General features: G+C 44.2%; 1 protein-coding gene across 10 annotated transcripts in view; it reads right to left on the bottom strand.

The window, feature by feature from the left end:
• The window catches only part of ZBTB40 (zinc finger and BTB domain containing 40), a 75266-nt gene that overhangs the window by 17782 nt on the left and 42321 nt on the right, over nucleotides 1–15163 (bottom strand). For all 10 annotated transcript variants that reach the window (XM_026517104.4, XM_044390618.3, XM_057305153.1 and 7 more), the window contains 6 exons: nucleotides 9240–9432; nucleotides 8479–8621; nucleotides 4641–4833; nucleotides 2720–2856; nucleotides 2109–2310; nucleotides 1611–1744 (listed from right to left, as the gene is read on the bottom strand). In XM_026517104.4, the coding sequence (XP_026372889.2) occupies nucleotides 1611–1744; nucleotides 2109–2310; nucleotides 2720–2856; nucleotides 4641–4833; nucleotides 8479–8621; nucleotides 9240–9432 (1002 nt within the window). The remainder of the gene's footprint in view (nucleotides 1–1610; nucleotides 1745–2108; nucleotides 2311–2719; nucleotides 2857–4640; nucleotides 4834–8478; nucleotides 8622–9239; nucleotides 9433–15163) is intronic.

Raw genomic sequence — 15163 nt, 5'->3', positions numbered from 1 at the left:
GAACACCATGAGACAAAGGTTTGAGGTTAATATCAGCAGTTTTCTCCATGGTTTTCAACTTAGGGGGGATAAAAGCTAATTTCAGGAAGGCACTGCTCCATCTATAACAAATTAATGTTTCTTGTGATAAATGTAGTGAAGAACCCTCTTTTCCAGAGAACAGGGAAACTGGCAACATTAAAAAAAGAATAAAAGAAAAGGGAGGCCCGTGTCAAGACAAACGTGCAAATATAAAGAAGGTACCAGCAAGGAAGCACTGGGCATTTTCTACGAGAAGTATCTTCTCAGAAGCCAGGAGTATCCAAAAGAACTTTTCTAGATCTCAATATTAAAAGCTTGGAAAGCTGTACGATTTGGTGTTGGTGGCTCTGTCTTGAAGATCAAGATAATTTTTCATAATATGTAATTGTCGCAGTGTCTGGAAGTAATTCTGCATGATCAGTGGCTTCACATTTTTAGACACTTAGATGTATCCTTTTAAACATTTTCTTTCATGAAAAAACTCAGCTTTTTAAAGAGGGTTCAAATAGGGGCTTTAAAGAGGCCAAGAATTTTATTTCAAAGCCACCCTCTTTCAGAATGTTAGAGCTATCAGCAGACAGAGTCCGTACACTGAGAAAATAAAGCGAAACCATCCACAGATGGCCAAATGGAATTTTCGTTTGGGAAGACATTTTCTTTCTGCTCTTTTCAAGTCTATCTAAATAAACCTGATGTCCCTGGAGGCAGGCCTGAGACTCATTAGCGAGGCTCAAACTCATCAACCGCAGGAGCTCCACTTCTGAAGCACGAGGCACGCTGGAGAGAGCCTAGCAGATGCACCCTTCCTCTGAAGCCCCACCTTCCTCCCACCTGCGAGTCAGACCAAGGTGGGGCTGTCACCTGTGTGGACAGTGCTAGAAACCTGCCCTTCTGCACACCTGCCACACCCACCTGGATGAAAAAGCACGCACAGGTGAACCTGCAGTTTAATTTTAGTCCCTTTATAATTCTTCCCTATTCGAGATGCCCATGATCCTGGGCTGGACATCCATGAATCCCCTCCAGTCCCCACCTGGTTTTTCTGGGATGCCGGCCACACTGAGAAGCCTTACAGAAAATGAGCTGGCACTACTTGCTACCCCATATGGGCAAAAGCTTTGTTCTAGCTATGTTTATCTTGGCTCTTCCTAGACGCCAGAACAGAGTATGTAATAAGACCATTTTCACTTTTCTTCCTCTGAAAGCAGTTGCTTCTTAGAACATGTTAGGGAACAATGTCATGGTTCCCTCTGAGTTTGCCCTGGTTTAGGCAACTGAAATACATCTAGGTTTGAGTCACATGAGCCTGGGTTCAAATCCTGGCTTCAACTCTGACTAGCTGGAGCACCCTAAACATTAAACATGTCACCGAACCCCTTGGAGCCTGAGTTCCCTCATCTGTAAAATGTGGATGACACCACCTGCCATGCAGAGTTGGGAGAATTAAAAAACAAAGACGTGTTGGCTCAGCACGGGGCTCAGCATGCAACAGGCACTCCACAGAATCTGGTGCCTCCCTTGGGAATGAGACCGTCCCCGGGTTTGCCTGGTAGAATTCTCCGGAACAATGGGCTTTCCCCCCACCGCACCTCCTTCAGAGACTCTGCCAGCTGTTCCTCCTCTGCAGTAAAGCCCTTGAGTCCCGTCCCTTGTTGGATGGCCTCTAGGATCAGTCCGCGATGCCTCAGGACGGCTTCCAAGGCCGCACTTTCTGGGCTGGCCACTGAAAGAAAGGGGGATTGAAAACTCATGAGTGAAACTATGAGCACCACTTTCCCTTCACCTCTTCTCAACTCAACTCTTCACAGTGAGAATACACTTCACCCATCTCCTTTCTGGGGCTTGGGGTGGGGAAAACGGCACACGGCGCTGTACTTCAAATTTAATTAATGTAAGCTTAAAATATTCATGGCGTATTTTATTTTACAAGGTTCACAAACTCCCATGTCCTTGAACAAAACTGCCAGTCCTTACTTCCAATGGTGGGGATGTGGAAGACGACCTTAAGAGAGCTCCTGCTATTTTCTGGCAAGACGGACGCTACTCTCCACCAGGGACAAAGCTCTGACAGAGATCGGGTAGCCTACCTGCCCGGAAGAAGGCGTCGGCACCAGGCTCCCTTCGTATTTCCTCCATGAGCAGGTTCAGCGGGCAGGTCTTGGTCTCCTGGGCCACCAGAAGCAGTTGCCAAATGGCTGTTGCAGGGAGAGTCTGCTTTTCCAGAACTGCTGACATCAGAGAACTGAAACCACCTGAGCCAGAGTCGTGTTTCACGAGTTTCTCCATGATCTTCAAGATGTGGCACAAAAAAAAACATGTAAGGGACCCTCTGGCCGCCAGCCCAGCTGCAGAACTGCGAGTCAGTCCGGGGCTACAGTGGACGTACTTCCGGGGAGGGGTTTCTCAACATCCTCCACCTCTCAACCGGAGAGACTTTTATACCCACCAAAGCTCTTCACACTTCCTTCTGAATGCCCTTATTACTGCAGAAATTACAACTTCCAACTTATCACTCTGCCCTAGAAATCAAATCATCTTGTTCTTCTCCTCTACGGACCCCTTAGCATTTCTCAACATGGCTGCGTGTGTACATTTATGTAAAATATAAATATATTTTTTAAGTATGTATACATGCTCATCTTTCATCCTTCTCTCATTCTACCCACCCTCCCTCCCTCTCCCCTTCTTTTTCTCTTACCTCTCTTTCTCCACGGGCTAAACCCTTCATGTGTGGGATCATTTTTAGTAATATCTGGTTGTCTGTGAAAATCTCCGAGAGGTTTTCATGATACCGTCTCAACAGCTCAGTCCCATAATCATCAGGGTTTGCTTGGACTGCAAGGATATTAGCAAAACAATCATGTTTGCTACAACAAAACGTCCTTATGGCCTCTGCTACGGAAGATTAGGGGAGTTACATGTGACAGAGGGAGAGCATTACCATGCAAGCGCTCTGTCCCCTCTGGAAGGCAAGTGTGGCTCCTGGCTTGGGGCCTCATACATTGTGTTCAGATCTCCTTTGGTCTACCCTTAATCACTTGGTGCTTCAGGTCGCACAACCACTCACACTTTGAAAGTCGGCGCCCAGTGGTAGAAGCCAGTGATTGCTCAACAGGGAGGTAATTAGAAGGCTTGCTTGTAAGAGATTCAGACATACAGATTCAAGGGGTGTTATTCCTCAAGCCTGAGGTTAAGAATCCATGTGGCAATCCCAAATACTAGCAGGTGTAAGTCAAGACTCCGGTAGTGAGGCTGACCCATCGTTCTCCTACGTATTTGCCGTTGAGCCAATCTGTTAGTTACTCTCTTTTCAAAGGTCATATTTAATTTCAAAGTAAGAAAAATTAAAACTACCAGGCATTTCCTTTAGTTTTACAGATATTCGAAAATGTATTCTCCTCTTTGGCCCAGTGAACTCTGCTTCTGGGAATCATGCCCTAAGAAATGCTCCGGAGGGAAAAGTCTGTGTACGAAGATATTTGTCGCTGTGTAACCTGTGATGATGAGGAGGAGGACAACACCTAATATTTACTGAGGACCTATGATTTGCTAAACGTTGTACATATATTATCTCACAGTAGCCACAAAAATGAATGTGATGGGTGCCATCCTCACCCCCATCTCAGAGAGGACAAAACGATGTTCAGAAGGGTTAAATCATTGGCTCGGGGGCACACAGCTACACAAAAGTCAGGCTACAGACCTAGGTGGTGTTGACAGCCCTAACCGTTCCACCACATGTGCCCCAAACAGGGCATGAGCCAGGCATGATATGCGTCCCTACAATGGAAAACTACATGGCCTTCAAAAAATAGGGTTACAGAGCATTTTCTGAAATGTGGGGGAGAATGTTTATGTTATACTGCTAAATAGAGGAAATTATAAAATTATCAAATACAGTAGACTGTGTCAACACTGTAAAAATAATGTGACAAATATGTCGATGTACTAGCACTGACAAAATCAAGCGGGAGGGTTTCAGGTTGTTTTCTTCGTTATTTTGTAAACTGTTCAAGTTTGTACAGGTATTCATTATTGTTATAAACTAGAAAAAAGTTCTCTCCTTTTCCAACTGCCCTTTTCCTGAAAACCGTCTTGGTCTCAAGTGTGCTGGGATAGGGGACAACTGGCTAGACTTGGCCCATTTTTCTCAGGACTGGGACAGGGACTCATTCCCCCAGACTGAATGTTACACGAGGGGTGGGTAGTTCTGGGCACTGCCAGAACCAAACAGCACTCACACGGGAGTGGGGAAATCAAGATCGGAGTTTCGCTGCTTGGATTTATCAACACAGCTTGTCAAAGTCATGTGTTCTGTGAGCCGGCCTGCTCCTTCGGCATTCCCAGGCACTGGGTGCCAGCTCTGGGATAAGCCACACCGTCACACACCCCGAACCACAGGAACATCATGAGGGCACTTGGCGGACAAGAGCCCTTCTCAGATTTCAGGTCCTAACTCCAGAACTACCGAGAATCACCGATTTCTGACACGAGTTTCTGTTGCACAAGGGCATCTCTCACCATTACCTCATCTGCCCAGCACGGAGCCCAAAGGGTGTTTAAGCTCTAATTTTCTGTGGGAGAGGTTCCAGTCCAGAGAGCCGACAATTAACGGATACCTGTGGTGCCTGGCGAGGTGGCTAATCTCTGCAAATTCTCCAGCAGAAGGCCCAAGTTTGGGGACGTCGGTTTCGCAGCCTGAAGGAGCTTTAGCAAACTCTCTGCAGTCAGAGTCTTGTCTTCAGACATCCTGTGCAGCAGCTTCTCCACCGTCTCCTTGGGTGTCCCGCCCTCGCAACAGTTCAGGATCACCTGCAGCGGGAAGCAATCAGGCAGATGGCAGTTACCGGCACTTCTGAGTGCATCGGACATGCCGCTGGCGAGCCCAGCGAGAGGGCAGGACGAGGCGCCTGTCCCCGGGTCCTCCTCCGCGGTCTCCCGCACCGCTGCTCCCATAGTCTCTTCCTCGGGCCATGTCAGTAAAAAGCCCAAGTTTTCGCCGCACGGACAGCTCCGTGAAAATCCTTCCTCCTCCACTGCAGGTCTGTGTGTTTTCTTTGTCCCCACCCCCAGTTTGCGCTCTGTGAGAAGATTCCTACACGAGGCCGACACCGCAGCCCAGGTCGCCTACCTCTCACCCCGTTCTTCAGATTTGGTTTGTTCAGATGCGGAGACTGAGAAACAGACTGGCAATTAACGAATTCATCGCGGCCACAGCTACAGGGGTTTCCGGCCTCCCCTCAAGAACTACATGATCGTGGTAGGAGGCTGCAATTTCAGGGCAATCCTATTATTTTACTTCCTTTTACTTAATTTCCATAGCAGTTTGAATGCCCAGAAAATTTACACATTAGTCTCTGGCCTCCAAAATAATAGACTTAAAGGGCATTTCTAGATAATTTTTCTTGTAGATTCTGTATTCTCGAGCTCTCTTATCCGCTCCACACACACACATGGCTGCAGTCATCATACCCCACTCCCACCCCGTGTTCTTCCTTGGCGTGCCAGAGGATTTTCCGAGTCAGGATGGCACAGGGCTCCAGCAAGAGGTTGAACAATAAAACATACGACTATTATTTAACAGATATTTTCCTATTACAATAGAACTACTTCCTAATGGACTACGACTCATTATGTATAACTTGGCTCTTACGGCACTGATAATGTGACAGAGTATTTCAACACCTATAATCTACAGATTCCTAGTGACCGAATTTTTGAGCTTTCCTTTGGGAAAATGCCAGTTTTCAGGAGAAACAGTCAAGCACATCAGTCACAGTAGCATGCCAGAGGATGCCATTATCAAATTAACTCCCATTTAAAAATACATTTAGCTATAAAACCAAATTGATTTTATGTATACGAAAGGAGTATCTATATTATATATATGAAAGGAATGCATACATTATATATTAAGCTGTCATATTCGCCAGTACAGAACACAGTCATTCTCTCTGTTTGATGTCTAATATAGACTAGATTCCTACTAAATGAATCATAATTTAAAATTAAAGCACCTGTATCTAAAAACCACGCTGTTTCCAGTGCTATCTCGTAGTTCCTAAACAATGACCTGATACATACATAATGAGGCAGCCAGATACTGTCAAGAGTGGGTAGGGACTTTAAAGCCAGACAGGCCTAGTAGGAACCCCAGTCCTAAAATATACAGCCAGTGTGACCTTGGGTGAGTTCTTTCATTCTTTGAACCTTATCTTCCGAATCTGCGGAAGAAGAGAACAATACCACCTCTTGTACACTTGTTATTAGGAGTCTCTAAAGTCAAGTTGCTATTTGTAGAGCCTGACATAACGTCTACGACATACGTGATCTTTAAATGACAGTGGGTGTGGATACCCTGAGGCAGCTGTGTGCACAGCAGTTAAGAGAACGCGCCGTGTTTCCAAGTCTGAGCTCCAGCACGGGGCCCAGCAGCTGTGTCTCTGGGGCAGCTGCTTCACCTTCCTAAGTGTCTGTTTCCTCATCTTTAAAATGAGGGTAATATCTGTGACTTCATAAAGTTGCTGCAAGGGTAGAATTCAGTCACATTTAAAAGGTCCTCAGCACACTACTCGGCACACGGTAAGCATTAAGTTAACGACAACTGTCGTAATCACTATTTCTGTATCGGTTTCCAACCCTCTCTTTATCATGTCCTATAGAACCCAGGGTATGTATACATAGGGGCCGTGGTGCCGTGATGAGCACCGTTCCGTAACAGAAGAGAGTTCTAAAAGGCTTGGAGTGCCTGTGCCATGTGATGCCCACACCCTGTGGCCATTCGATCAATATTCACTCTACGTTCTTGCTTTATTGTTTTGCTTCAATTTTCAGGAGAAGAAGTAGCTTAATGAAGCTCTGGTAGAACCCCAATTCTAAGAGGTGTTTTTGTGATTTATAACTAATTTAACTTCTTCTGCTTCAGTCCTTTATGTCAAGTAAACTGAAAGTGACAGAGGAAAATGACAGTGCGGTCTGTCTTGGTGCAGAGAATGAGGCTGAGTCTGGACTCTTCCTATAAATGCTGTTTTACCGAGATAATGAAACAGTTCAAAGGACACATTCAATCTAGCTAATAAGGAAAAGGTTTGAATGAGTAATCGAATGAAATCCCTAAACAGGGAATCAGGTACTTCTAGAACTATAAGCAACTTACCTAAACTGAGTGCCTGAAATTACATTCAGTCTTAAGCCTGAGGAGAAACCAGAGGCTTAATCTTATTTTGTATATTACCTTTCTCTAAGAAATTCAAAGGAGTTATAAATTTTGGGAACACATAATTTATAAAGTATAATTTTGAGATCAAGGATTGTTCCCATTTTATATGGAAAAAAACTCCAATTTCAGACCACTGCGAAAAAGAGAATTGAGGATCCAGTCTCCACCACTGATCCATGCTCAGCTGTCCTACCACTGCTTTCTAAACATTTTCTCTCTGGACCATGTAAGCCACTTCCCACAGTTTTAAGAATTGATGCCACAGAAGTTCTCTGTCCCTATTCCTTCCTTCCAGATATAAAAATATTTTTAGCACAAAGTTGAAATCAATAATACCAACAAATACAGTTATCTAGTTGACTTGAGAAGTCATGCCAGCAGTTTTATGAGGATTTTAGTAGCTGGCTGGTGGGAAAGTAAATTGGTACAACCCTTCTGAAGGGCAATTTGGCAATATATAGCAAACACTTGAAAAACTTTATACTCTCAATTCCAAAATTCCACTTCTTGGAAATTACTCGAAGGAAATAATTTGAGAAGCATGCAAAGATTTGTGTGCCGGGATGTTCTCTACATCATTTATTATGGCAGAACACTGGAAACAAATGTGCAACAACCAACAACTAATGAACTACGGTATGTTCATTAGACAAAACACAACGCAGCTACCAAAGTCCGTATTATAGGTATGGAAATATATTCACGATACATTAAATGAAAAACCCAATTACTCTGTATAAGCCTATCCCAGGATGACTCAAACGAGAAAAAGTGGGACCACATGCTCCAAAATGTCAGCAGTGATCATCTCTGAGTGGTGAGATGGTGAGAGAGTTTAATTTTTTTTCTTTTTGCTTGTTTCCCCAATTTCTCCTACAGGTGAACGGTGTATCGTTTCTGTAAAGAAGAAAAGTGTTAAAATCATAATTACAAACGTGCCTAAATGTCTAACTCTCGGGGCAACTGTTTTATATTAACAGCTCATCGAGTCAGAGCAGGACCATCCACCCATCCACGTAGCTGCACGCTGCATCGTACGACACGGCGCGCAAGGCCCTCAGCCAGCGGCTGCCAGGGCTGCAAAGAGACACGGTTCAAGCACGTGAACTCCTAGGCGCTCACTATGCGGCAGGTACAAAACGCTGCAAGGGAAAAAGCGCTGTGTGCCCCCAAAAGAGGTTAAAAAAAGTGCTACATAAACTCAGGATGGAGGAAGAGATGCTCGACACCACAGTTACCCTTTTCTCAGTGCCAGTCAGGAATTCCTCCTTGGCTGTTTCCAGGAACTCCAGGATCGGTCTCAGCTGTGTGACACCCTGGATCAGGTCCTCTTTGTGTTCTAGTAACAGAGCAGACAAGGTCTTTCCCTCCTCTGCGCTCCCTGGGGGGAGAGGGAGTGAGAGACACACAGCAGAAGCTAGTCAATTTGAAGAAAATGACAGCATGGTTTGTCAAGGGCGATCTAACAGAATAGTAAAGCAATTCTCTGCCTATTTTGAGCACCCGAATGCAGAATCTCTTTCTGGAGAGGAAAATACTTTATTATTCTGTTTAAACTCTATGAAAGGAAAAATGTTTCATTTATCTGTCGAAACACAAAGCTGCAAAGCCAGCCAGAGGTTAACTTCTGGTTGGCAAGGCCACTGCTTTGTACCTAACCCAAACGAGAGAAACTTCAGCCGCCAGGGCCGCCGGCAAGCCGGTTCACCCTGGGCGCTGAAAACACTGACTGGGGTATGTGGCTTGTGAAGGGGCGGGAGAACACTGGTGGTCTTCTCCAACTTCAAGGTGTCAGCCTAGTTAACTAGGGGATAGAAATGGAGACTCAAATTTAGGTCGTATATATTTAACATGCAGCTTCTGGAATTATGTGTAGAACTGATGTGAAAATCACTTGGCGATAACTAAGCCACTGAGGAAATATAGCACCAGAGCAAACCTGACAGCATCTTTCCAGAATACAACACAAGCCACTCAGGTGGACAGGGTTTTCCCCTACCTTTTGGCTGTACCATGTTGACATCTTCTGGCTTTCTGCATGACAATGCTGCCTTTACTGCGGGATTGGAATCTTGGTACAGCCTCAACAGCGACACAACAGTCTGAACATCCAGGCTCTCGTCTCTTACTTTATCCAGGATTCTCTGGAATGCTGAGTGTCCTTCTTCACCCTCAAGACATCCCATTATAGTCTGTGGACACAAGTAACCGGAAAGAGAGATCAACCAGCCACAAGAACACCATGCTCCTTGGATTTGGCGAGCCAGGTCCTCAACAACGTGACCCCTACCTGTTTGGCCTTTCGTGGTATTTGGCATTCCGATGGCTTCTGTATCACGGCTCTTCTGACTTCAGAACACTGAAGCTTTTGGGATGGATAAGCACCCACCCTTCCGACCCCTCCTGCTCGGCCTTCCTCCCTGGTTCTCCTTCCAAATCCCTAACCATAAGCAGTACCGAAAACAGGTCCCAACTCTGTTTTTTTCTCCTTTTGGAAAATCTCTTATATATACAGCTTTCATATCACCTCTAGGCCAATAACCCTGAAAACTAGCTCCCTAATCCTAAGCTTTCTGTTTAAACCTAGAGCCACACGGTTTCTACTAGAAGTGCCTTATCCTCCAGAGGTCTTGGCACCACATGCCACCATATGGACTCTTCTAACCCTGGAGTACTAAAATACCAGCAATTCCAGTGGTGAAATAAACAAAATTAGCAGGAGGAAGACCAGCTGGAAGGAAGGGTTAATATTTCTATTTTAGCAATAATGAATTTATTTTTTAAAAGTCTGGAACCAAAAGTTAATTTCGTGGGCATAGCCTTTATATTTCCACCTGGCAAAACTACAACCTACCTTTGATGTTTTTTTAGTGTCAATACTATAAAAGAGTTTCCTCACAAGAAAGCAAAAAGTCATGGTTTTCTACACACACACACACACACACACACACACACACAACATGAAAGGATCTCATGAATATCTATATTTGCAAAGTTCAGCTAGACGGTTCTTATAAATTCTGGTAGTAATTATAGGTTTATAATGTTTGTTTAAAGAGATTTTTATCTTTCTCTCCTCCTCCCAAATAAATAGGAATTATGAAGGAGTTAGACTGTGTTTCTTGGCTTTGCTTGAGCTTGCTTCCTGATCACAGAATGGACGTATAAAGCCGCGTTACACTTAAAAAAAAAAAAAAGATTCCTATGATTTGTAGTCACGTACAAAATTAAATTCAAATAAAGCCCAGTTTAGGAATCCACATTAACTAAATTAAGTAACTTCCATGAATCTGAGTAACTCATCTTGTCTTCATTTTGAAAATATAAACAAATGAAATACCAACTCAGTTGAATGCTTAATCGCTTTTAGTCACATTTATGCAACCTTCCACGCTCTTGTTAGTCAGTCAGCCTAAAATCTCTTTAAGGAATGCCTTTTCCCTGACAGCAGTAGGGACCTGTGGGAGGCAGCCTCTAAATGATTCGCAACATCGCTGTCACCAGGTATTCGTGCCCTTGGGCTGAACCTGATGTCGTGCTTCCAAGGAATAGAATATGGCAAAAGTAATGGAGGGCACTTCTGAGGCTCAGTCACCGTGACTTCCCTCTTGTGTGTGTGGGCACTCTCTGCCTTCGCTCTGGAGGCAAGCTGCCATGTTGTGAGCTGCCCTACAGAGAGGCCCATGTGGCAGGGAACGGATGTCTTCGACCAATAGTCAGTGAGTGAGCTTGGAAGTGAATCTTCTAGAACCCTGCCAACAGTCACATGAATACACTTAGAAGAAGACACTCCCCACCCCCGCCCCACCCCCGCCCCACCCCATGGAGCCCTGAGCTGTCTGCAGCCTTGGCCAATATACCCTGACTGTAGACCTGCCAGGGACCTTGAGCCAGAGCCTCAGCGAAGGATACCTAGATTCCTGACCCACAGAAATGGTGAGGTCATAAGTGTGTGTGTTCTTTTAAACTGCTAAATGTTAGAGTAATTTGTTACACGGCAATAGATACCTAATACAGACCCTCTCAATGCTAATGCCCTCAGTAAACATGTTTCTCTCTATTTCTCCTTTCCTTCCTCCTTTCCTGCGATGCATCTTAACCGATACAGCATTTAGCCGTCTTCTTCTGTCCTAGGCCAGTGTGTTTCCACCTGAAGCTCTCTGAATATTGCGAATCCACCTCTCTCAGTATCCAATTTGTCTGGCATTATCATTTGAGCCAGTGGGGAAGAGACACTTTCATCAATGGTGGCATCTGATGCGCTTCTCATTATCCTCTCTGCTGTCTCTTCCTCTGCAGAACTGCTCAGCAGTGAAATTAAAACATTTGTTAACTTCATTGCTCAGCAGTGACGCTAGGTTGTGACCATCTGGGAAGAGGAGCAGGGGTGGGCTGATGAAAGGGCCAGGAGGGAGCAGTCAGCTGCCTGGACAGCCCTGCTCTTTCCTCTTTCTTCCAGAACCTACTGGGGACCTTGGCACCAGAGCCAGCATTTTAACTGTGACTCCATCAGCCCCCTAAGCTGCCTGGGGCTCCTCCTTGCAGTGAGCCCTTTTCTGAAATAGCGTATTTGCCTAAACAGAGGGTGTCCCATATTGTGGCAGACTGAGGTTCACTGACTGCTATCATGTAAAGGAACTCTAAGACTTGAGCCCAAAACACGGTTTTGCTCTTTAAGCAAACATTTGGAATTCCTCTGATTCTTAGAGTTAAAAGTACTTCGATAAAGTCATACCAAATAATGGTCACACATGTAATCAACGTAACTTTGATTTATGAATAAACTATAGGTCCACATATTTAAAGATGGGACAGTTTCCTTTCCTCTTAAAATGTAATCTTTGCCTCACACTAAGGTCTTTTAATTGGATTTACTTATTTTCCCAAATGTCTGCCTGTGCCTTTGGATTTGTCGGAGTTATACTGTGTTCTTATTCACCCATGCGTCCCCTGAATGCCAAGGGCCAGATGATGGCACTCATGACACAGACCACAGAGCTCAACACCATCCCAGACACTGGGCGTATGTGCCACCTACTTAACTCCTCACATCCTAGGAGGCATTATTACCATGACTACTTACATGAGAGTCAGAAAGGTGAGGAAACTCACCCGAGGTTGCGTGGACAGTAAGCAGACTATCTGGGAGGAAACCCTGAGCTTATTCCAGTGACTTAGCACCCTTTTCACTAGTTCCCACCCCCAGATTGTGAGTGTAACCGAATCCATTTACACCGCGCTCTCCTAGACTTGCCAGAGTCAACATCACATTGACACTGGGTCATATCTAGACAATCTGGACCATTGCTCCTGGTCCCAATGATTTGTATACAGACTGGTACACAGCAGGTGCTTCATAAATATTTGTTTAACTAAATGAAATTCCCGTGCCATAAAACCAACAGCCTTCTATCTATGGCTGCTTATCTTAGACTTCATAATTAGCAGAGAGAAGATATGGAAAAACAACCTACTTCCATTTCTCATAGACCTGTAAAATGAAGCCCACACTGTCAGTGAGCACAGTCCACAAAACACAGGCCTGTACTTCTTGACAAATCTCCAAAGTAGTGACATGGTTGAAAACAGCAGAGTCACATAGGAGAGGAGACTTGTTTGCCTTTGAAACAAAGTTGAAAGAGGAAAAAAAAAAAAAAGCTACTAGGCCTTAAGCTTTGGGAGTCTTTCTAGAACTTTAGGTGGAAAGTGGATCAAACAGCAAGAAATCAATAGTAGAAGTTATCTCCTTATTCTAGTCAAAGATTCGCTTTGCTATATACACAATTAATTAAAGCAGGGACATGGCTAGGAATAAAGAAAGAAGACAATTAAAAAGTTCCTGCATAAAAGCTAAAAAAAATTACGAGCTTGTCTTTAAACACAGGTTTTGCTCAGCTCAGCCAGAAAGCCTGTTAGGTCAGTATCTGCTTTTTCTAACGGGCAGGGATATAACACCGAGATAAAGACCGGCAGAAGCCACTTTCCCATCCCAGCACCCAAGAGATTTCTCCCTAATCAGTTTTGGCTTTGGTTTCACACAGTCCAAGCGGCCCAGCCTCATCCTCTGTTGTCGCAATCACTGCTCAGGGAATGGCTTTGCCACCTTTCATCATTTATCTCAGGAAATAAAATAAGCAGGACACTAGTTCACGGTGTCCTCCTGCAGCTCGGTCCAGGCCAGGTACACACCTCGTGTCTGTGTCTCAGAAAAGGAACAGGCTGGTCCATCTCAACCAGAACCCTCACAGGCCTTCAAAAGCCTCCAGACTTCATATCGAAGCACAGATTATTTTTAATGTTAAGCTGCCTTTTTAATGTTATGCCGATTAACCAAATAACAACAACAAAAAGCATTCAAAGCTCCTTGGGAGCTAAAACTGTTTCAACAGAAAAACAACAAACAAACCCCCAGCCTTTACAACTGGAGCTGAAATGCAGACTGATGTTTCAAGTGAACAGTTTGCAAATGCTTTCAATACCGAGGCCTTTTGGGGATTCCCATAGTTTGGTGACTCCAAAAAAATAATTACATATGTGGCAGGATATCTCTGCTGTCAAGACACTCTATAGGGATAGGGATCCAGTTTTATTTATATTTATTTTCCTAGCAACCAGCTCAATGCTTGGCACACACCAGCTGCTCAGTAAATATTTGCTGAATCAAGGGGTAAGCAAAGAATAACGCTTGGGAAAAATGTGTACTCGGTGGCCCCTCAAAACACTGAGGTGTCAGCGCAGACACCGTGGCATCTGCCATCACACACTAAGAACTGTGCAAGCCATTAGCTCTCTAGCAGTGCTTCTCAGAAATGTGGTCTCCAGATACCAAAACAGCAACACAGGGAGCTCGTTGAAGATGTCGATCCCCAACCACAACCTAAGAATCGGGCTCTCCGGAAATGAGGTCTGGACGTGTTCATCTTAACAAGTGCACCAGATGATTTTTATATCCACGGAACCACTGTTCTAGAGACTGATGGCCTTGTACCAGACACTATACCTACAGTTCAGGAAGGTACTTCCAAGTGGGTAATGGTCCCTATTTGAAAGCATGACTTGCAAATTAAGCTTAAAGTAACAGCAATCCATCTCATGTGTCAGAGCAAATGACCACGGCACTAGGATATTACCAGGCGTTAAGTAAAAAAGGGGTTTCAAGGTCAACTAAGTCTAAAAATACAGAGTTAATGTATAAACAAACAGCAGTCACCACCAATTGAGCTCTTTCTCTGTGCCTGGCATTTTAGTGTGAGTTTTCCATCAATAATCTTTTATTAATTTCACAATGATCCTGTGCTGTAGGTGACAACATTCCCATTTTACAAATTTGGAAATTAAGATTAACAGAGATTAAGTTGTTTGAGGTCACAACACCAGCAAATGGTAGAGCTGAATAACTAATTGTATATCCACACAATGGAACTCTGCTCAGGCATAAAAAGGAATAAATATGCAATAACATGGTTAAACCTCAGAAGAATTATGTTGAACGCAAGAAGCTAGACCAAAAAGAAGAGAGACTGTATGACTCCCTTTATACATAATACTCTAGAAAATGCAAATTCATCCAGACAGAGAGAGTGGGTCAGTGTCACCTGGAGATGGGTGGGTTCAAAAGGGCAGGAGGGAGGGATTACCAAGGGCATAAAGAAACTTAGGGGTGATGGATATGTTCAGTATCTTGCTTGTGGTGATGGCTTCAGGTTTTAAAACTTATCAAACTGTCCACATTAAATACACACAGCTTGCTGTGTGTCAGTCATACCTTAATAAACCTGTCTAAAAGAAAGTTAAAGAGAGAGAAGTAGAGGGCCTAAATACAAAGCAGTACTTCACCAACTCCACATTTTATTTAATGGAACCTTATGCTCGTCAAGTATTTTTTTCTCTTTTTCTTTCTGCAGCTGAAAGGTTTATTATGGA

Source organism: Ursus arctos, unplaced genomic scaffold (genome assembly GCF_023065955.2).
Source record: "Ursus arctos isolate Adak ecotype North America unplaced genomic scaffold, UrsArc2.0 scaffold_32, whole genome shotgun sequence".
Lineage (NCBI taxonomy): Eukaryota > Metazoa > Chordata > Mammalia > Carnivora > Ursidae > Ursus > Ursus arctos.
The sequence above is the reverse complement of the archived record's forward strand: the minus strand, read 5'-3'. Positions and strand labels throughout refer to the sequence as shown.